The 23,028-nt window shown below is 43.8% G+C and overlaps 1 protein-coding gene across 2 annotated transcripts in view; it reads right to left on the bottom strand.

Annotated features, from left to right (window-relative positions):
- Positions 1-22,632, bottom strand: part of LOC114766907 (talin-2-like) — a 50,150-nt gene extending 27,518 nt beyond the window's left edge. For both annotated transcript variants that reach the window (XM_028958265.1, XM_028958264.1), the window contains exons 1-27: positions 22,595-22,632; positions 20,746-20,847; positions 20,549-20,625; positions 18,972-19,155; positions 18,746-18,859; positions 17,884-17,992; positions 17,126-17,334; positions 16,248-16,346; positions 15,834-16,001; positions 13,912-14,206; positions 11,860-12,026; positions 10,617-10,745; positions 8,793-8,906; positions 8,244-8,357; positions 8,014-8,148; positions 7,766-7,894; positions 7,107-7,209; positions 5,804-6,012; positions 4,844-4,963; positions 3,328-3,525; positions 2,338-2,477; positions 2,074-2,167; positions 1,719-1,808; positions 1,501-1,623; positions 826-969; positions 539-700; positions 298-438 (exon numbers count right to left, since the gene is read on the bottom strand). In XM_028958265.1, coding sequence (XP_028814098.1) covers positions 298-438; positions 539-700; positions 826-969; positions 1,501-1,623; positions 1,719-1,808; positions 2,074-2,167; positions 2,338-2,477; positions 3,328-3,525; positions 4,844-4,963; positions 5,804-6,012; positions 7,107-7,209; positions 7,766-7,894; positions 8,014-8,148; positions 8,244-8,357; positions 8,793-8,906; positions 10,617-10,745; positions 11,860-12,026; positions 13,912-14,206; positions 15,834-16,001; positions 16,248-16,346; positions 17,126-17,334; positions 17,884-17,992; positions 18,746-18,859; positions 18,972-19,155; positions 20,549-20,577 — 3,519 coding nt within the window. In that variant the 5' untranslated portion in view covers positions 20,578-20,625; positions 20,746-20,847; positions 22,595-22,632. The remainder of the gene's footprint in view (positions 1-297; positions 439-538; positions 701-825; positions 970-1,500; positions 1,624-1,718; positions 1,809-2,073; positions 2,168-2,337; positions 2,478-3,327; positions 3,526-4,843; positions 4,964-5,803; positions 6,013-7,106; positions 7,210-7,765; positions 7,895-8,013; positions 8,149-8,243; positions 8,358-8,792; positions 8,907-10,616; positions 10,746-11,859; positions 12,027-13,911; positions 14,207-15,833; positions 16,002-16,247; positions 16,347-17,125; positions 17,335-17,883; positions 17,993-18,745; positions 18,860-18,971; positions 19,156-20,548; positions 20,626-20,745; positions 20,848-22,594) is intronic.
- Between the last annotated feature and the right edge of the window lie 396 nt (positions 22,633-23,028).

Raw genomic sequence — 23,028 nt, forward strand, 5'->3', positions numbered from 1 at the left:
ACTTAGTGGAAATCTAATCCGAAACTCTGGTAAATGTTGCAGTGGAAAAAGGGTAGGCGTTTGCACACACATACACAGAGAGAGAGAGAGAGAGAGACATACACACAAAATTGAGACGCATGCACACACACACACACACACACACACACACACACACACACACACACAAAAAAAAAAAAAAAAAAAGACGTGCGTGTGCACACTCAAACACAAAGAGAAAAAGAAAGAGAGATAGAGACAGAGATAAATGCACACACAAGCACAGAAAGAAACATATACGCACACACAGAGACAGACCTCATTGCTTATCTGAGCAGGAATGCTGGCAAACTCAGGGTTGGAGGCGAAAGTGGACAGATTATCCACGGCCTGAATGAGCGGGGCGGTGGCGACACGGCACCTCTCACGGTTCTCATCCGAGAAATCCCCATCAAGAGCCTGTGGGGACACACAACAAAACCCTTCAGACTCCTCACCCAGCCTCTGAAGCCGATACTCATTAAACAAGGCCAAAGAACGCAAGATGCCTGCAACTCACTTTAATAGTTTTAACCAGGTTAGCGGTGGTGTTGGCCACCTCTTTGGCGGACTGAACAAAGTGCCGTCGGGCAACAGGGTTGGCGGTTTTAGAGGAGGCCAGGCGACAGGCGTTGCACAGGGCGGACGTGTGCTTGGCTACAATCGTGGCTGCAGACAGGACCTGGAAAGGGGAAATGATTACGGATTTTACCATTGAAGGTCCTATCAGCTCACTGCACTCCCCCTACCAGAGGGGTCGGGATGTCAAATGTTGGCTGGAGGGAAAATGTTCATGAGCCTGCTCACCTGAGAGGGGCTGCTGGCTGGATCCACCAGGTTCTGACAGGCCATCTGGATGGCCTGGTTGGCTCGGGCAAACTGGATAGGGTCCACTAGCCCCTGATGACCCGACTGGCTGTTGGGATCAGACACGCCCACAAGGTAGGAGGCCTGTTTTATATTTGAAGAATGTGACTTATTAAAACAGAACATTTCTGTACTGACATATTTACAAATGACAATTACAAATGAAAAATTAAATCAAACAAATAAATTATGATGCAAGTATGAGAGAGGAAACATGAGGAAACTAAGGACATTAAAAGGAAAATGTTACATCATTAATGCTCCATGGTAATCCTGAATTTTTATTGAACTTAGTTTATATTGATACTCTATATGTGGTCATCCTATAAGAATTAAAGAATGGTTAAAATGCATCAAAAATATAGAATGATATATATATTCTAAGAATGGAAACAGAATATTTCAGTAAGGATCAAAAGTTTCACATATCTCTATTTTACACAAATAAAAGCAGTATTTTAAAAATCTGGAAATAAAAACGGAAATATTGTAGAGTATAGGTTACAGAAGGGAAAAAAAAAAATAAAAAAAATCACGTTTATAGCCTGTAAACTGTTTAACAGTAAAATTCTGTAGAGAGATGGAGAGATGGGCAGTGCCGGGCTAATTGCAAACCTGCCCCGCCGCTTCAGTCAGCCCACACAGGGCCTTGGACGCCACCCCCACACTCTCCCCGAACGCTGGCACGTCCCCAGTCTTGCAGTTCTGGGAGATTCCTGCCATGGACTCCCCAAGGACCTGAGCAGCACCGCAGCAGGGAGAGATTCCATTAGGCGTGCAGCTGTCGGACAGATTCCTGACTGGACTGGCCATTCTTAACAAGTTTCAAATACCTTGGAATTTTCCATAACGCTCTCAATGCAGTCAAAGTAGGAGAGTTCGCTGACCGGTTCATTGGGATTGTCCAGCAGCCCTCTGACAGCCTTGAGTGAGGACAGAGGGAGTGCCTTAAAAGCCTGGAAAATACAACTGGAACTTCCTACATATTTGTGATTATAAATCTATTTTAATATTATTCAACTAGAGACCAGGACTATGTTTTTCACAAAATAGCTGAAAATATCCTTTCAAATAGAAAAGATACAATCTGGCTGAACGATTATTACAAGTGAGCCCATGGCTGATCAGGAAGTTAATCTGATCTCAGTGCAAAATATAAAAAACAGTATATATAATATATGTTAATACCTCCAGCTCCCTCAGGGCGTTGTCACACTCCTTCTGTCCCGGGGCCTGCTGCGTACACAAGGTGATCAGCTGGTTGATGCTCTCCGTTACCGCCCTGTAACACACACACAAAGTGTCACACAGCGGTTTCAGTGTTGCTGCCACTGAGAAGCAACCTCCACGTCGCTCATTAAGCAGCGGGAAAAAATCTAAAACCAGGCCCGGATTTCCCCATGGAAACACTAGAGGCTGTCGTGTTGCTGATTTGGGCTGTTTCTGGCTTACCTCGCTGCTGCTGCCAGGAGATTTTTGGCGTTGGCTGCACCTGGATCCACCGACAGTGACTTGGCAGCCAGGAGAAGCTTGCTGGAGGCCATTGAGATGTTCTTCAGATTGCCAATGACTTGAATCTGGTCATCCGTGCTCTAAAATAAGAACACAAAGCGTACTGCAGTCGCCAAAGCCATTGTGCACCAACAGCACTGAAAAAGCCACTAACTGTGCATCAATTTCTGATTTCCAGGAGAAGTTGTGTTTGTGGAGACATGATAGCCATGTTGCTGTTGACAGGCAGCGGAACTGACTGAAGCAACATCTGATCCATGCTTCACCACCCCTCCATCCTGTCACCCCCCACAGGCCTCTCAGGTCCTTTCCAAACCCTGATTAAGAGCTGGGTGTCATGCTACATCAACTCCTTTCCCCAACGATCCATCCAAATTAATGAGCAAAATAACCAGAACGAGAACATCATCAAAGATCTCATTATGTCGCAATGCGTAAGCGCTCTCGGGGACAATCGGGTGTCTAAGTGAATTAGATGAGTGGGTCTAATTAACAAATGAATCAAAAAAGCCTAAATGCTTAAGTGACAAGAGACACTGTGCTGTTCAGAGTCCTTGACTTGATCTCTGAGGTTCTGGAGCTCCACCGTCTGCAGTCACCAAGGGTCCCTCGAACAACTGTTATAATAACACGTGATGAAAAATTAAGACCATTTAGGTGAAATTAAAGTTTGCATTTCAATTCTCCGGTTAGTAAAAGGTGAGTTTTGGTCACGGTGGGGTTCAGAGTAGTTCTTTTTGAGTAGTTCACTGTTTTGTTTCCTCTTTTGAAAGACTTTTTGTTCATAAAGGTCTGGACCAATCAGCAAGAAAGAATTAACCCTTATAAACTACCCAGCTTTGGTGGATGTACTAATAACATTTTGGTCATTGAATTTCCTTGCACGTCATTGTTGTTCATGGTAAACCAGCAGCAAATGCAGTCGGTTACCTGAGTATGCCCGGCCATCTCGATACCCGCGTCCAAAAACTCATCAAAGTCCTCGCTGAACTTCCTGGAGGCCACGGCCAGTTGGCTGCTGGTGCCGCGGGAGGAGTGCACCACCTCCCCCGCAGAGTGGTTCAGTTCAGCGGCCGTGTGGTTCAGGTCACTCTGCGCCTCTTGAAAGGACTTGGAGCACGGTGGAAGCTGGAGAGTGGGTGAGTGTCGTTAATCATATTACAGCCACTACGTTGCTGTTTAATCCAGAAGATTTTCTTCAAAACACACTGATAAGAGCGGTCAAATCACGAAAACTGTAGCTGACAATAGGCACGCAAATAACTGCAATAAACCTTTTCTGTTCATTCTACCCTGGATTTAGGTTAATAACAAATATACCTAATGAAAAAGTTAGAGTTACTAGTTACTTCTTTCCAAAGTTAAGGCATTGTAAAAGTAACTATTTACCAGGGAAAGTAATTTAACGTGTTAAATGATGTGTAAAAAAAAAAAAGGCTGCCGTGGCTCCGCCTTCTCCTTCTTTATCCTCACTTGGATTTGTGCTTCTATCAACTTCCACATTCTTGGCTGCTAGTTTTGATGAAGTGTGAGATGATGAGAGGAGCTTAATTAGATTTAAATTTCTTGTTATAAATTAGAATAAAGACTTAGTTCCAGGGCATAATATACATTTAACATTTACATTCTTACCTTCAATTCAATACACTACTTTTGCACTCGATATTGCAGTGTCACCCTTGCTCAACCTTAGCCAATCATAATTAGTTAGGTGGTGAACTTGCCCCTCACCAAAGAAAGGTAAAAAGCTTTTCAGCTCCTGAGGCTGGTTGGACGAGAACAGTAACGCAACGCATGTTAATTTCAGTGATGCTAACTGCTTTATTTCCCGCTGCTAATCCCATAGCTGCTATGAATAAAACATGTAAATAAAATTTGCACTAAAAATAAATAGATATAATATACTAGATATGTGGATTGGTTACCAAACCAATCATTTCTGGTACACTGTACATTATTTGAAGTAATCAGAAAGCCACAATTAATATGGGAGAGACTGTTGGCAGCAACATCTGTATAACAACCAATCATGCAACCTATATTTAGTCTTTTGGCTGAAGGTTCGGCATATTGAGTCAGGTGACGTGCCGGTATTTTTGAGAATTTGTGCGAATCAGTTCTTTTGAGTGTCTCCCATCTCTCCACAGATGTGAAAGAACGCTTTATTATGCTCTCCGGTCTCATTTGGTCTAATGGACCCAATGCAGTGCTGTGGGGTTTTACCCATGATTCTCAATTTGCACTGTTAAATTAAAGTAGTGCAAAGGAAATATGTCCCAACTATGAAACAGTGATTAAAAAATTATATAGATATAAAGAGAAATGGTTCTGACAACAACACAACAATCCTGGTTCACTAAAATAAAACCAGCTGATTACACATTTAAGGCAATTACAGGTCTACAGACTACATTCACATTCTTCCCACAGGTACTGGAAGACTCACATTTTCCACCAACAACTTCTTACTGGCTTCTCCAATGCTCCTGAGTGCCATGTCCACATCCTTCTGTCCAGGCAGGCAGTTAACACAGTTATTCAGGGAGTGGGAGACGGCCTTAGCCACCTACAAAAACACACACACACACACACACACACACACACACACACACACACACACACACACACACACACACACACACACACACACACACACACACACACACACATAGAATGAGTGAGACACCATTAAGAACTTTACAATTGCCCAGGGAAAATTTGCAGAGAAGTCAAAAATGAGCAAAAGAGCCCCATGGAGGGGAAAGGATGGGGGAGATGTGCCTAATTTATGCTACTGTCACAAGCATATGCCGAGGAATATGTTTATATCCCACAGGGGCGTCAACAAAATCATAAAGTTAGCTGCTGTGTGTCTGAAAACTAGGGCAGCGTGCTACCATCCGTGAATCAGAAAAGGCACAGTTTACACAAGCTAATTACTTCGGAAGAGAAGCGATGGGTTAAGACGGGCTACCCGCTGTTAGGAGACAATGAATTACAAAATGAATTACAAATGATTTTTGTCAGATCGTATGGACAGGCAAGGCAATAGATCTAAGGCAGTAGTTCTCACACTTCTCACAATGAGTATCCAAAAATAATGACCAGCATTTAAAGTTTACAAAAGGGATATTTTGTGTGAAAATTATTATTATTTTTTTTAATATGAATTATTTTTGTTCAACACGCCACTGCCAATACTGCAAACACAGAGCAAGTGAAAAAACTACACAGAAGAACAATACTGAGATTATAACTAATAGTTACAGCTGCTTGTGTGTTTAAATTCAGTCTCCTTGTGTACCACTAGAAGGAGCAATAATTGCACAGTGGTACACGTACCATAATTTGAGAACCAAGGTTCTGACACGGTGACTATATGTACCATTTTCCAGCATTTCCTGACCTGTGCCAGTCTCTGCTGACTCTCAGCATCACCAGGGGAGACTAAAGCCTGATGGGCTTCATGGATCAGCATGGCTGACCCTTCCATCACGTGTCCTGCTGAATCCAACATGGCCGCCGCAGACTGGGGGTCTGTAGTGCTGGCAGCCACACCACGGGCCGCTTGAGCCAATGTCTTAAGAGCTTGAGCAGTTTCTCTGGCTGCCACCCCTGCAACACATGAGACATGACAAGTCCACATAAGTCCACAGCAAGTTCTTATTATTTTTTTGCCTCTACCATCAGAAGACCACAAAGTCACAGGTTCAAAGCCCACTTGGCTCCCAGAGCAAGGCACTTAACCCTGAGTGTCTCCAGGGGGACTGTCCCTGTAACTACTGATTGTAAGTCACTCTGGATAAGGGTGTCTGATAAATGAAAATCTACTGTAGTATGTTAACTGGGGTGAAAAAAGAAGTAGACCTCCAGCGCTTAAAAGTAAACAGCTATTGAGGCTTCATGTTTTTATAGCAGCGACCCAGAAGTTAAACCTCCCTCCAGAACATTCATAGCAACTCAATAAAGAGCATATCACATTTTGGGGCTGCACCAGAACACCCCCATTGTTAAAACAAATGAGTCAATGGTAAAAGGAGGCACCATGTGGGAGCTGGCCTTTACTTATTCTGGCAAAAAAGCTGCTCAGAGAATGCAGCAAATTGCATCAAATTGCATTACCCAGCCAAGCAGATGCAATTGCTGATGGTATGTTAAATCTGGTGAAAATAAGATTAATGAGCAGTGTGAGCACATTCGCCACTGGCAGAACTTGGAAGCTCGGGACTCATTGTTAAGAATATACTATTAAAATCAGTCTTACTCAATGTCTAAGGGGAAAAGAAATAAAGAAATAAAATCTTTATATACACAAACACTGAGTCAGGAGGGCTGGTGAAAAATCATTAGGTGAGCAAGACCTGAAGGCAAGCGGCACTATTCCCCCACTTCTCCCCTAGTGAGTAGGCTCTGTTGCTCAATCAGCATGATTAAATTCTATGTCGCCCTAAATCTCAACCTGCATGGCATCCTGGAAGACAGAGAAGCTTAAGTAGATGCCGCTGCAGCCCTGATTTTTTTATTTTTAAACTAAAAGCGAAGCTGACAGCAAATGAAATAGACTCGTTCTTCTGTTACGATGAGTAACCTTACATCTCTCTGGCTGGGGGAGCCTTGTTATCCTAGAGAGAGAAGTGTGTGAACTGAACAAAAATGATTTCACATGAACTACAGATAGAAAATGTTGGCAGGGTTCTTATAAGACATACCTGTGTAGTGTTCATTGCCTTGTGCTGCACAGGTGAGGAGTTGAGCCATAGAGGACCCTACAGCTTTGGATGTGCTTCCCAGATCCTGAGCACACTTCTCCAACTGGAGAGAGCCACAAATCAGAGTTAAGTCACTAGGTCAGTGGGGTCTTTTTGTGTCCACCAAAAAATATCTTGTTTATTATGGACACTCAAATTAGATTAATGTGTATTAGCCCAATTATAAGACAACCCCAAACATAAGATGACTTTTTAGCACAAACACACAAATGAAATTGATTTGGGACCTCAGTGGCACCTTGCTGGTTTAGTATTGAACAACCCTTCGGTCACAGGTCTGCATCTTTAGCATCTAGGCCACCACTGCCCCATGAAATGTAAAACAACACAACTTTATCTGTTGTAAAAAAAAAAATCTTATATTTGTGCCATACTGACATTAGGACTACCATTCATCAGGAATACTGCTAATCAGATATTTAGGTGAGAAACCACTCTCAACACAGCATTGACAATGACAAAAGTTTATCTTTTTGTTTTTGAAAAACACATCAGAACTTGAATCAAGTAGTCCACCATGGTCCAAACATACAGTAGGCTATAACACGTGTTCCTAATAATGTGGCCAGTTGGTGCAGACACGAGACCAGGATTCTCACCGACTCTCCAGGAAGTGGTTTCAGTTGACCTTCAAGAGCAGCCATTTTGGCATCCTGGAGCTCGTTCTTTAGTGTGTGGACTGTGTTGAGAGCAGAGTCGATCTCCAGTGGCCCACAGGCTTCATGTGCCTGGAATCATGACATTAAAGTGAACAGATATGAAGAGAAAACATGTGAAGACATTTAGTGCTGAAAACGTGAAAGGTGTGCATTTTGGGAGAGAAATTAGAGAAGGGGGCACAGCGCACCTTTTGTGTTGCTGTCCGGAGCTCTGCCAGGCAAGTGGCCAGGTTTTTGGCACACTGGCCCAGTTGCATCGCAGCTGCCTGGTCAGCCACTGTGGGAACAGCTGACTTTGCGGACGTCACCATTTTACTGCCAGGCTTGGGGGAAGGGAAAAAAAACAAGAAATGAACTTAGACCTTCAGGTGTCTAGATCAAGTTACATGCAATGGAGTAATGATGGAGGATATGGAACCTGGAGGAAGTTCTGGCTGGCAATGATCAGGCTGAGCTGGGCTCCCAGATCCTCAGGCTGTGCCTGACTGCTCCTCATGCCCTGAACCAGCTGGGGAATGTGGTCCGCTACAGCCTGGTGTTACATCACATAGAAACACACACACAACCACAACCTTAACTGTCTAGCGTTCCTGCAGGGTAAGGTACAACATTTTATAAAAAAAAAAAAAAAAAAAAAAAAAAAAAATTCACTACGGGTTTGCTAGATATTATTAATACACTTTTCAACAGCTACCTACAAAAACATGGAGGGCTGCTTTGGCAGTTTCAAAACCAATCAACCTCTCTTGACTACTTTTACTTTCAGTTATTTATTGTAGAAATTTGCACTTGCTGAATGTAAAGAACCATGCATGCGTACATATGCTTTCATGTATTCCTAATAATCAGACTTTTATTTCAGGCTTCGCTTGTGGTTATATGGTGATTATGAAGGATTGTGCATATTATTGCCCTGTTTAAAACCAACTGTTAAATGTACAAATGCACTAGGCACATGAAACAATACCTTGCAGCTGTGGACTAGCTGCTGGTGAGAGACGGTGTTCTTGTTGGAGGCAGCGGCGTTCTGGGAGGCTGCGATGGTCTGGGTGGCTGCAGCTGCCGCCTGCTTTGCTGCATTCTACATCAAAGAAGTAAAGAGTGAGAGGGAGAAAAGACATTTGATGTGAGAGTCCAGCAGTGCAGAGTGAGAAGCAGCTATTCAGCCTTTGTGCACCATCTTGACTGATTTTCCCGCGGCTCTGCTGTGAGTGACGCCATTATACTGGGCTGGGCCTACAAGCAGATAAAAATGACAAAGCTCATCTGTTCTCTCGAAATCTCACTGAGAGCCATGAAGAATGACACAGCGGAGAGGACTGTGGACATCTCTGACATCTACTGAAATCAATCAGCCAGGAAAGCTGGTTGACAGGCACGAGACGGTGCAATTTCTCAAAACGACGAGCATTCCTGCAAAACGCGTCTCCGGGGGAAAGAAAAGGAAAAGTGTGAAACCATTCAAGGGGACATTTTGCATGTTCCTGCCAATGCACAAATGAAATGCCTTTGATGTATCAGCAAGGAGCGTGTGGAAGACAGAGGAGGGGAAGAGAGGACATTCCATCTTCGGTGGGTGGAGAGCAGTGGAGGAAAAAAGGACCTGAGCAACAATGTGATCTTTGTGGGGTGGAAAACAAACAGCCTGTAGAGCGTGGTGCAATAGCCACATCGGCGGAGGAGAGCACATTCCTTCCCTCTCCTTCCTCTTCCTCTCGGTCTAGAATATTAAAAGTCTGCTTTCATAAAGGACAAGACCGTGTTCAGGACAAGGGGCTAAACCCTAAAGGACGATACTCCGGAAGCAGCTTGAGGTTAATGGCAGGGAGGAGGAATGGTCTGATCAACAGAGAGATAAAACAGATAAAAACATTAGTCAAGGATTTGCTTTTTTTTTTTTTTTTTTTTAAATCTTATTATAAAAAAGCATTTTCCATCAGGTGTATTGAATGAGCACGTCCTCAGGAACCAATAAATGGAGGGCAACAGGCAACGAGATAAGTCCTGAGGTCAGTGGCAGCTCGAGTTACCCATGGCAATGGTGTAAAGTTCCGAGGAGGTAAAGTTGCTAGGTGCAAGTAGTAATGAGCCAACCCTAAACTTTTATAGTGAAGTCTATACTTCACTAGTATAGACTATACTGTTGTACTTGACTAGTGCAACTGTTGATCTACCATGATCAGCCACAGGTTTAGAGAACTGCTTGTGTAGGACTTACAAATGGACCTCAAAAATATGAAAAGTTTACAGTTTTGAGCCATTTTTTACAGATACTTTTAGCCAAGCATTCCATAACAGTTAAAACAAAAATATACTGTGACTTATTTTTTACCTAGGTTGTCCTAGTTGACCACCTGGGCCATGTAGCACTCAACATGTATACAGGCATCTACCGTAACCACCCGAATCTAGTCTATATCTCTCTGTGTTACTCTAGATCCTGGTTCCTGGCATTGAGCTGCTGATGAGGCATACAATGCTGAAATCTACCAGAGGGTCACCACAGCCACCAACACCACAATGGCTGAAGCTTCAGGGATCTTCAAATGGACCAGTAGCATCATAATGGAACATGCAGTGTACAAAGGGTCAAGACCTTTTCACATTTCTGTGCTGACGGTGACAGAGTACGGGACTGGATTATTCTAACAAGGTCACTGAGAGGTCACCAATCATGTGCTGAGAAGATCTTCATTTCAGGTGGCCACTTGATAGGCTTCATGCATTTTTCACTGAACTCTGCAGCATACTAGACTGCAACGATAAACCGGTCTCCTGCGCTCTCTCTCACCTCCAGCCGGTTGACCAGCTTCTTCTTGATGGCGTTTTGAGCCGCGGCATTGGTTGCCACCCGCAGACCCTCTGCAGCCTCTCTCAGCCTCTGCTGTTGGTCCTCGTTCTCTGGATACGCTGCCGCTCCCTGTTTACACACACACACACAGAATTATCTTGTCACAGTATTTGGAACTCAAGTATTTAGCACTTACATGCACAAATAGGTGCTGGTAGTAAAACATTTATTTGAAATAAAATAAAAAATGGAAATTTCAGTGCCAAACTAGGCCTCAAAAAAGACCCTGCCCTCCAGTACAGAATCTCTGTAGATTCTGCAGTGATCCAGTCCTCCCACACCCTCTTCTTTTAGAGTGTTTAACGCAAATAGGCCTTAAACTGGGTTTCCTTTATGAGGTTGCCAAGGAAACCTCGGCAACTGCGTTCCCATTTCCTCTCGATAGTGGCAACGATGCTGTGATTAATGTGTCACAGATCAAAACCAATCTAACAAGCCACAAGCCATCGTTTCACTTGCCTGGGCTTTCAGATAAATCACAGGCTGGACTTTTACACTGGTCCACGCCTCTGAAGGCTGATTAAATAAGAGTCTGTAATTTAAACTAATGCTGAAGGGTGCATGCACTGTATCACATATGATGAAAGAGTCTGTACTGGGTAATGCAGAATAAACAGAGGAGGAAAAATGACTTATGAACACCATTGGCACGGTTTTCAGACTGGAAGGAAAAACACTGTGTTTCAGTGTTAGTGAAAGGTCAAAAGCGTCCTCAGGATTTACGCAAGTAGCTATGCAAGAAGGTAACGCTAGTTACCTTTTTCTTACAGAGGAACTGAGTTCAACTTTAATCAAGAATGACAGCTCTAATGCACACTACTTCCACACATCTCATAGGCAAAGATCATGAAAGATTGCGTTCTTTCCTGTCTAACATATTTAGTTATTTATTGAAATGAACTTGGCAACGGGATGTGATTGAATGTGATGCTCATTTGAATATTGAGTTTGTATGAAAGCTGCACGCCCAGCTCCTCAGAATGTATATTTTAACATGTGGGCAGACAGAGCAACTTTCTCCACATTAAGTGCACTGACCTGTCATTTTCAATTAGCCAGCCTCAGAGAAGGTCGTTTCATACGCGCTCTTTAGACGTAAGATCGCGCGCCGCCACGCTCAAACAGAGATAGATGGAACACAGTGACACCCTTTTAAGACGTTATATGCCGCTCCTTCGCTCACCTTAGCAGCCTCCACCATCCGGGCCGTGGCATCGGCCAGCAGCTTGGCGGCAGCCAGGAGCTTCTTGGAACTGTCAACATCAGTGTCTGCTTCCGCGTCGGACCTCATCGCGTTCACCAGATCGGAGGTGGCCTGGGCCAGAACCCGTGCCTGCCGTACCATTTCCCCTACAAAAACACACACCAAAACATTAAAAAAGTAAAAAAAAAAAAAAAACAACAAATAAAAAAAATTTAATAAAAAAAAAAACACACAACTGCATAAGTGGAAGCATTCCTCAGACCACAGACTAATTGCTCATTTGACATCGTGGCTCGGTGTTTTGACTACAAGCGATTCGGAGCCCAACAGGCAATAAAACACCCCGCATTCCTCAAACCCAACCTGCCAGCGGGGTTTTGGAAGAGGCTCGCCGTTTCGTTCCCGGCCCAGACTGAGGAACGTACCAGTGACGTGCACCCCGGTGACCCCATGGGTAGGTAATCGATTCTGGGGACGGGGGCGTGGAGGCAGAGAAGAAATTCGCTGTCTCTTGCTCTATGTACAAGGCTTTGTGTTTTCCTCAACACCTACACCGTATCCGAAAATAACAGCCCCGAAATAGCCCGTCAAAAGACTGACACATGAAAAAGCGCGAGGTGCGTAACCTCTACAGATGTTGGACATTTTTGCTCGGTAGGATGCAAATATCTCCAGATTGAGCATACTGTTGATTTAATAAAAAAGACCCCAGATGCCATGTGTTTTCTTTTAAGTTTCAAAGCCCCCAGCAAACATGATTGAGACCAGGCGCCGGGTTCTGTAGTGGGTTTTAGATGACATGTTTTCAACAGCCCCGCCAGCACAGAGTGGGCGGGGAAATTCTTCAAACTCGCAGCCATACCATAACAAATATTTCAGGAAACAGTTCAGCGACGGACTGCAGGATGTCCCGTTAATAGAAACCGTCGCTCTTTGGGAGCACCTCAGATCTCTCCCTCTCGCTCGAAAAGGGAAACGACCCGCTGCACAGAGGATCTCGTAACTGGGGAAATAATAATAATAATTTTTTATTTTTATTTTTTTAAAGTGGGCAGTGGGGTGCAGTGTCAATTCCCACAGCACTGGAACAGATGAACGGAAAACCTCTTGTTTACGCCCCTGCCAGTATTGACAGCTTAATGACTGATCTAACGGTGCAGAGAACAAATGTGCCACTAGATACTGAATAATACAACAGGATGCAGGGAAATGTTCCTGAGATGAAACGGACCAGTGCAAATGGAATCAATGGTCCTTGACTGGAGAAACAGCTCGAATTCTTACGTACTCTAAATAATAAGGCTGTAAAGATGTGAACAGGCACAAAAGAGGAAAAAAAAAAATGCAATTGTCATGACCACCTCACCAATCCACTGCAACGCAACCCAACTTTTCATTTCACAATTAGCACTAACACAAACACTATCTGTCAAAAGTTTGGATTTATGGGTCAAAATTGAAGAAACAGGACTACGAAATAAAACTCGTAATATTATGTAATAAAAAAAGTTGAACATTTACATCTCTCCAAATCAGGGAATTTTTGCTGTGATGGAAGCATTTTAAAGTTTTGGCTCCACCACCTCAAGTTGGACAACGGGACGGTTAATCACGTCCATGTGACCAGAGACTGAGAGACGCTAGCAGGCAACAAAGGCTGCATCTTGTGAAAGCTGAAGCGATTGTCATTGTGAAACACTGCAGCGCTGCACACGGTGACACAACAAAATGTGTCCTCTGCATTAACCATCACCCTCAGTGAGCAGTGGGCAGCCACGAAAAGAGCCCGGGGAGCGCCACTGAGCAAAGCACCATCCCCACAGTGTGAGGGAGAAAGAAAAAAAAAAAGTACATCCAGATACAACAAACCATCAACGCCAGACACAAGCTACCAAACCTAAAGCACTTTTCTGAAGCCCATCTATATCACAACGGACATCGGAGCTGCTGGGCTGTATCTGAGCTTTTAATAAAGAAAGTAATGTGGTATAGTTCTTTAAAAAAAAAAAAAAAAAAAAAAAAAGCACTCACCAGCATCACCCATCGAGGTGAAGATGCTCTCAGTGACAGTCATGATGGTGTCGGTGGCCTGGTCGTAACGTCCAATGGGCTCCCCGCAGCTGGCGTAGTGACGGACGTGCTGCAGCAGGTCACTGAGGGCCTGGCTCACCGTGCCCGCAGCGACGCCCACGTGCTTCAGCAACTCATCCTCATCTGTGGCTGCCTGGCATGCCTTCACACAGCCCTCCACCGAGCGCTCCACCAACCGCCCGGCCTCCACCAGCTGCTCCTGGCAAACGGGAGAGCTGATGGTGGGGCTCACCACCTGGAAAACAGTCAGGCAATGGAGATGTTATTCCTTCATAAAAGTTGTAGATGGGTGTGGATCCTATAAACTAAGAATGTTTATTTTTTTAATTTCAATTCCAGCAAAAAAAACACTCTAAAATCAAATCAACATTTGGTGTTATTAACCTTTGTCTTTTATTATAGGTACACTTGCACAAAGTCCAGATTTTTGTAGTATTACACAGGCGCTAACAATCAGACAGTTGCTATTGATTATCAATTGCCCTTACGAGTTCAAACACGGTCATTTACTAAAAGGTTGCCAAGGGGTCACACACAAAGGCAAGACTGAACACCCTAACAAGACACAAGGTCATTATACTGAATACTGTCCAGCAGTGCCATCAGCAACCAGTGGGACCCAGGTACACCCATCAACCATCCAGTGAAGTCTGGCCAGAAGCCTTCATGGAAGCCATTTGACCGACATAGAAAACAAGGCAAACAAATCACAAAGCATAGGAGCCGGGGAGAAGCAATATGGCAGATTTGCTCAGGACTGACGAGTCCGCATTAGAAATATCTGTAGTAAAATGCCCGGAGAGCAGTACAATAATGAATGATCACAGGCAACAGTGAAGCATGGTGGAGGGTCCTTGCAAGTTTGGGGCTGCATTTCTGCCATCAGAGATGGAGATTTAGTCAGGATTAATGTTGTCCTCAAAGTTGACAATTCTCAGGCAGACAATTGTCAGGCAGACAATTCTCATAATTAAGAACAAGGAAATGCACTATGACACCTCCAGAGCCCTGATCTCAACATCACCATGTCTCTCTGGGATTACATGTAGGAAACCTACAGGCAAGAAGATCTGAGGTGAACAGTGTAAGTTTGTGGTAGTGTAGGGGCAGTGGTGGCCTAGCGGGTAAGGAAACGGACCCATAAAGTGAAGTGATTGTCATTGTGATACACAGCAGCACAGCACACGGTGCACACAGTGAAATGAGTCCTCTGCATTTAACCCATCACCCTGAGTGAGCAGTGGGCAGCCATGACAGGCGCCCGGGGAGCAGTGTGTGGGGACGGTGCTTTGCTTAGTGGCACCTTGGTGGAACGGGATTCAAACTGGTTTGCGGTTCCAATCCTGAACCATTTCACAATGACAATCACTTCACTTTAGCTTTCAGCAAACTGTGTGCAAGTGTACATGTGGTCATTTGGTTTAGATTTCATTCTGTTCATTCATTTTTTGAACTGATAAAAATAACTTGTTTGTTTATGAATGCATTTCTTTTGAATGCATTTGTTCACACTGCAGAAAACTTTCCACAGTACTTTATAAAGATGTATATAAGTTTGATAGCAGCTAATACCAAAAAACCAAAATGAAGTAAAAAAAACATGGGTTGAACACTTCACCGATCATTCATAATCCCGTAATATCAGAATACCAGTACACTTTCAGCAGAATAGACTTTACAATCACAACAAAATTATATGTTTTCAAAGAATTCAGAACCAATTTCAAATCTCTATCAACCAATAAAAAAATGCAGCACTCATCCAAAAAGGTTTAAGACCGATTGCAGGTTGTTTTGCACCGTATCTCTGGGCAGGAAGATTCAGAATCGATATATATCGCATATACACAGCGGCGTTGTACCTTTGTGCAGGCCACCAGCTGGGAGGTGGAGAGAGCGCACTGCGTGGCGGCGGCGATCACTCGGTTCTGCAGCACCGGGTCCTCGGCCACCTGCGCCACATTCTTGGCTTTCAGCACCAGCATCGCAGCTGCGTTGGCCACCGCTTTGGCCAGGTTCATGAGAATGTCCTGTAACGTGTTTAGCAGAGTCTCTCTCACACACACACACTACGCACAAGCAGAGTGAGATTCACTCCGCTGTTTCAAACAGTAAACTGGATCAGCCATTTCATTAGCAAAATACATTTGACATGACATTAAATTGAACAACTGGCCTGAGTTAATTTAAGGGTTTTGGCACAATTCTAAAATATATAAAAAATATATAAAGCATAGCAAAATCCTTCAAATGAAGCTTTTGAAGCGAGTGAGTACCTGGAACTTCTCATCCGTCTCCCCCTCACCCATCTGGCGAAGGAGGTCCCCGCTGGCCTGGCCAATGCTTCCTGCAGCAGTCAGCACCGTCTGTCTGGGCTGTGGAGGACATCGGCACACTGTTACAAACCGCAGCGACATGCACCATGTAGCCATGGATGATTAAGGGGGTGATCGCAGCATGTCTCGGCTTAATGGTGCTTTGGGATTTGACTTTTTGTGGTGCTGAATACCATATTGGGAGCATAGTTTACCAATCAGTTTGCTTAAATTAAAGTGGATCTAGTTTTGATTTGGATCTAGTTTTGATTTGGTAGCAAACGTTGGGATAGGGACATTGAATCATTGACAGGACGGGTCTCAAAATAATCCCGAATGAGGAAGTAGGGTGTGAGAGAACAGTCAGTCATTCTAAACTTAAATTATAAAAAAAAAACAAAAACAAAACACCACTATAGTTTGTCTTCTGGATGCAACAAAAAAGGACTGCGTGGGTCTTTACTGCCTCATCTCTAAACACCATAAATAACAAGCAGTCCTTGACATCTGTAAATCCAGACAGAGCTAGCAAACAGTCCAAGAACTCAGTCCATTGCTGGAGTTTTAAAACCTTAATTTCCATTCCAGCCAAGACTAATCATTACATTACATTATGAAGTCAATACACTAAAACAAAAGTGGTTTAAGAGTTAATGATTACTCGTGGTTCAGAAGGATCAAGCATTTAATGAAAACCATCCTGCATGCAGGTGGCTCTGTGTGTCCCAAACTGGCATGAAGCCTATCATGTCACTGGCATTCCTAAAAGACTCATTCAAATTACTTAACGAACACCCAACTAAACATGGCAGCAGTTCCACAAAGCTTTAGAACATCACCTCTCCAGAACTCGGCTCCACGGCTTTCAGGAGGTCAGACACGGCCCCCGCCAGCGTCCTCGCAGCTCCCATCAGGCTCTGGCCTCCGCCAACCTCATCCTCCATGAGGGCGGCTAGCAGCTTCACCCCTTTGGACATTTCGGTCAGGTTGGATGAGATGGTGGTGATGGCGCAGCCCACGGCCGTATAGTCCGTGTCTGTTGGGTCTCCTGAGCAGGTCGGCGAGAGGGAAGCAGGTACAGGTGACGGACTCATTCGGAGACAGAATTGAACAGATGTAAAATTTGGGCGAAACAGAGTGAAGTTTCAGCTGGGAGGCTGTTAACTGGGAATCTCTGTGCCATCAAACAGATGGCTGCAGGATATTAAATCCAACGCCGATCTGGCACAGCACTGCACGGCGCCTCTCCAGAGCCCGGGAAGCTGTGGAGATGCTGCCAAGCCGTTCAGCTTCAGCACACCATGCTGACTATTTATTCATCAATAGAAATATTTATTGGGGCAATTGGAAAAATACTCCAAAAACATGGACTACATTCTCCTCTGCCACCCCTGCCTTGGACTGGACAGAAGAGGCAAGCGAACATCTCCGGTTCCTCTCTTACCAGCACTTTGCCTTCCAAACTTAAATAAGGGAGTTGAAAGACCCAGGATCCATCCGTGGTAGAGGCCCTTTAAAACAGAGCCCCTTAAGGAAGGCAATTGTTAGCCGACGCCTTAGGTAATGGGAGGCAAGTCCGCGGCTATTGAACACTCACCTGCTGTAAGATTGACTACAGATGCCGTTCCAGCGGTGATGGCATCTACTTGAGAGTGGATTTCATGCTTGGACTCATCCACTTTGTTCTGAATCCAAACCCTTGATGCCTTTTAAGGGGAAAGAGAATGATCACAACTAGACCATCAAATTGAGCCTAAAACGAGTCTCCGGTGCACCGTGGGAAAAACATTCAGTCATAGGCCAGCGATTGTGTAAGCACAACGCAGTGGGTGCAGTCAGCATTAATGTGCCTATTTTGCATGATTACACCTGAATTAAAACAAGTACCTTAAATCATTTACATTCAGAAAAATTATTCAAGAAACCAATATGCCAGTGACAAGGAGGAACCCTCCAGAACTTGAGAGGAGCTGACAGAAGGAAACCTGTACTAATCAGACTGGTATCTGACGTCTTTAATTAAGTTGGTGCATGTGACTCATTGACAAGTTTGAAATCATCCAATATGAGAGCTGTCAATCATCTGGCTCCACCCAGTTTAAATACTTATTTAAGATTGTGAAATTATTTCTGTCACCCAGAACACAAACCATCGAATAGGGGAGCTGCAATTTAAGGGGGTAAAAAATCTGTTCCCCCTTAATATGTCTGATAAATTCATGCCTGTGTGACTATAAATCATAGAACAAGCAACCTCAAGATGCAGACAAATACAAAGCAGTTCTTTCCTATTTTATTTCCTTCACTACCTTACAGTAGTGAACAGCCCCATGTTTAGTGCTGTGTCCTTTCAAAATAGTTACATTACAATCAAATCAGGAGTAACTGTAAAGTTACACAAATTACTACTTGGATATATTTTCCTATGATTGCAAACATATCAGAGGATCTTCACTCACAATGTCCTGTCCCAGAGGAGGCAGGTTGTCTACCTCCCCCAAGTCAGCTTGGGCCTGCTGCACCGCCTGCATACTGCTGTTGATGGTCCCCATTAAGGCCTGCTGGGCCAAACTCTGTGCGCACACACACACACACGCACACACACACACACACACACACACACATTAACATCCAAAATAACTGACTGAAAAGTAAAAGCAGGTTGTGGTGAGTAGGCAGCCTCACCAGCGGGGGCATGTGCCCACGATGCATCTGGCCAGTGGTGATCTGCTGCTGTGCAGAGGGCATGGTGCCCATATTGAAGGTGTCTGGTCCCCCAACGGAGCCGGAGCGCATGATGCCCGGCAACGCCACCGAGCCATGCTCCACCCGGCCCACCCGATTAAACTGCTGCTGCAGGATGGTCGACCTGGAGATACACACAGTTAAATATCAAGGCAGTACACAAGCAGCCAAAAAAAAGCACATATACACACACACACACACACACACACACACACACACACACACAGACTAGAAAAAAGGCAATTACATTGTTGCCGTTTTTCCAAATTAACACTATTTATGAAATTAACCAAATTCATCAGACAGAAAGCAGAACTAATTATTCAAAATCACCTGTTCCAGTGCAGGGGCTTCAACAAAACATATTAATGCATTTGGAAACCTGGCTCGTTCCACCTCAGCGTGTATCTACCCGGAATCTTAAATACGGTGCTAATGAGACGTAATTCCCCATATTCCGCAGCCATTAAACTGTGGCTCTGGAGAAGCGCTGTTCCCCGGCTCCTGTAAGCACAGCCTTCAGGCACTTTTGCATAATTACAGCTGATTGTGAGAAGCATCAATTTGTGTATTATACAGACGGAGGGGCTGGGAGCAAAAAAAAACAAAAAAAACAAAAAAACAGCGCTGGCAGTGCCAGCGGCGCGGATGTGACGCCTGGTGTCTGTCACAGAAGGCTGTGCAGAGAGGGAGGCGGTATCCAATAACAACCGCTTCCTAGGCAATGCATGAGAGGATGAGAGCCCATCTGTATATCAGATTGTCTCCGGGATAAAGACCAGGCGGCTATTTCAGACCGGCGAGCGCTGCGGAGAAAGTAATGTCAGCTTCCAGGAACAGGATAGCTTAATTGAAATCTTCCTGATGACTTCATAGTGAAATAATTATAACATGCATTTCGTCTGCCAGAGGCCATGAGACCCTTTTACTGTACAGTAAAAAAAAGCCATTTGGATTCCTTGTGAAACGAATTCTCTAAGTCAGACAGCGAGTCCGCTGGGCTTCACCTCCTTTCACCCGTAGAACAACAAACCAGGAGAAATGTGAGCTGACGCTTGAGCCACATGCAATAATAAGCTGGTGTTGGCCATTATTAAAACATGGCCCTGTTTAGTAGACAAACCATCAGCGTGCAGAGCAGCATCTATAAAGCACAGTCAAGTGTTCACTGGCACACTCAACACACACACACACGCCATAGGGATGTTAAATTGGTAGAGAGGTAGTCTAGGACAGAAATCGTCGCCCACGCCAATCCTTTCAAATTCTGTGGGTGAGCATATATGTCAATTGGTAAATCCCACTGACCAATTCATAATACTTGGATATAAACGCCTACATTAAATGTTAAGTGAAATCAAGCGTATAAGCATGAAGAAACCAACACAGACAAATACCAACGCCAAGAAATGAACAATAATGCATTCAGTTGTGTAATTGTCACCAATTTGTTTTTATATATAACATCACAAGACAACACTCTCATGCAATTATGTAGCGAAGAGAGCAGCTCATACTTCTTTGGGGAGACTGATTCTTCCAACATAGTGGACTCCTCATCACCATCTAAACCAAAACGATCCTTACTCTGCTTCTGTTAGTGGAGAGAACGGCAGAGTTCAGAGAAGAAAAAACAAGCAAACATACAGTATATTGGTGCCATCTGCATTGATCGGTAATTCTAAAAGGGTATTTCAAAAGCATGTGGACTTGCTTTTTTGAGAATGATGTCAATGTATCCAGCAATGAGCTGGGAGATCTGCTCTCCTTCTGTAGTCTGGACTGAGTAGTAACTCTCCTGGTATTCGCCAAAGTCCTGAATTAAAAAAAAAAAAAAAAAAAATGCAGTCATTTCCCCACTTTCCTTTAAAATAACATTTCCCATGCAGGCTAATCAGTCAACAGAGGGCCTCTTAACAAATCCTTGTTCTGCTTCCTGTGAGTCCCCCAGCCCGGCTTGCATGGTCTGAGCTCAGTGACTGAAGGTCACCGGTTGTCCTTGTAGGACACAGTCAATTAATGTAGATCATATAGACTCATAGGCCGTGAGTAAAAACTGAGTAAAAGTAAACGGGGCGAAAGAGGAGAGAGGAGATAGAGATATATAGATAGTAGATAGATATAGATAGAGATATAGATAGAGTAGAGTATAGAGAGATAGAGAGAGATTATATATATATATCTATATACTGAGATAGATATAGATATATATAGATATATAATATAGATATATAAATATCACACACACACACACACACACAACACACACACACACAAGACTGGAATGTATTTTTATTACTTGCTGTAATTTGTTCTATATTGCCAGCTTAAAGGAGTACCAGTCTACCAATACAAACCATGGTTTAATTTGATCTCTTGAACGTGTGCTGGTGTAAAGATTCAACAAATAACGACATAGAATTTTTTTAAGTGGCAGTTTTTCCCCCTCAGAGCTATATATACACATATCTTTAGATGATTGAAGAAAGATGTAGTTATATGAAGCGTCATTCTGCATAGAGCTCATTGGAATTCTCACCCCACATCCATCAATACAGTCCAATACTAGATAATTTTTCTTGATTCATAATGTTGTAGATATATTGTAGATTTCACGGCATACTGACTGGAACTATTATTTATACCAATTTTCTGTAGTTGCTAGCAAGTTACAGAAAAGCACATTAAATAGCAATTGCAGGTACTGTGAGTAGATATAATAGCAATAGTACTTCAAATCTTCAGCATTTTCTTGATTTAAGCCAACATTCTCTTTCCACTGTCTCTGAAATCAATCTTCAAATGCACTACTACTGTAACTTTTCCATGCCCTTTACTGAATTATTTGATGGTGGTAATCTATCACTGTAGTTTCTGGAATCCTATCACAAGGCCCTGCTAGGCAACACTGGTGGCTGTGCTGTTTAATACTAAGCTGTAAGACATTAAAGCGAGAAGTTACTTTTTTTTTTTTTTTTTTTTTTTTACAGCTTGTGTACCCTATAGTGATGTTTTGAGTGCTGATTAAAAATGAAGCGGCCTACTTTCCAGAGGCCAAATCCTCTCACTTCAAAAGCATCCTCTGTGAAATAGGAATGCAATATTTCATTCAAACCAGTGCTGGCAAACGCACCTACCAGCACTGTCTTTTTATTAAGCCAGCATTCCATTTAACCACGGCTTTACCACATGAAAGGTAGAAACAAAGGATAAACTAAACTGAACAGGCAGAACCAGCATCCTCCAGGCTAATGCTGGATGCCACTTCAAAATTTGCCCCTGCTCATTATAATTTACTGCATAAATAATCACTAAGATTTTATTATTTGTCATGTGCTAATGAGGGAAAAAGGATATGGCAGAGATGTACACGAAGGAAAAGCTCTTTGAACTCATACGGCCGTTTTAAATTGTCACCTGCCTTTGGTGCAGATGTTCCAGCAGTGTGTTGTGCCTGTTACACACACGTTCCAGCAACAAGTACAGAACAAGAGTCAGATGGAAATATCATGTGCATCAGACTTAACGACGGGGCGGACGGGGGGGAGCGGCGGGGCCCTTACCAGGGTGAAGCTTTTAGGGGAGGCGGCCCATCTTTTTCACAGTGGTGAGGGGCCACTCCTGAACCACGTCTTTGTCTTCTCGTCCACCCGCATAACCGACTCTTGGTAATGCCCAGCAACCTTGGAACAAGTTTGTTCTTTGCTCTTCATCTTTTCCTGTTTAAAAATAAAAATAAAACCACACACGACATCGGCAGCTGTCATGAGACAAGACGTGGGTTTATTTTATAATCTTTTCATTAAAAATGCCAGGCTGCGTAAAAAATGGGACAGCAAAGGCCCAATAGGACCCCCCCCTCCCTCCACCTCTACCAGTCCGATGTCCCTGTTCTCTCCCTCTGATCAGTCCCGGTCTGCAGCTGACCACGCGGAGTTACAGGTTCTTTCACCCGGCGCTCGCTGCCGCTTGGCTGAACGGGGCATCAAAGTGCCTG

The sequence above is a fragment of the Denticeps clupeoides genome, chromosome 17, assembly GCF_900700375.1.
Source record: "Denticeps clupeoides chromosome 17, fDenClu1.1, whole genome shotgun sequence".
Taxonomy (NCBI): Eukaryota; Metazoa; Chordata; class Actinopteri; order Clupeiformes; family Denticipitidae; genus Denticeps; species Denticeps clupeoides.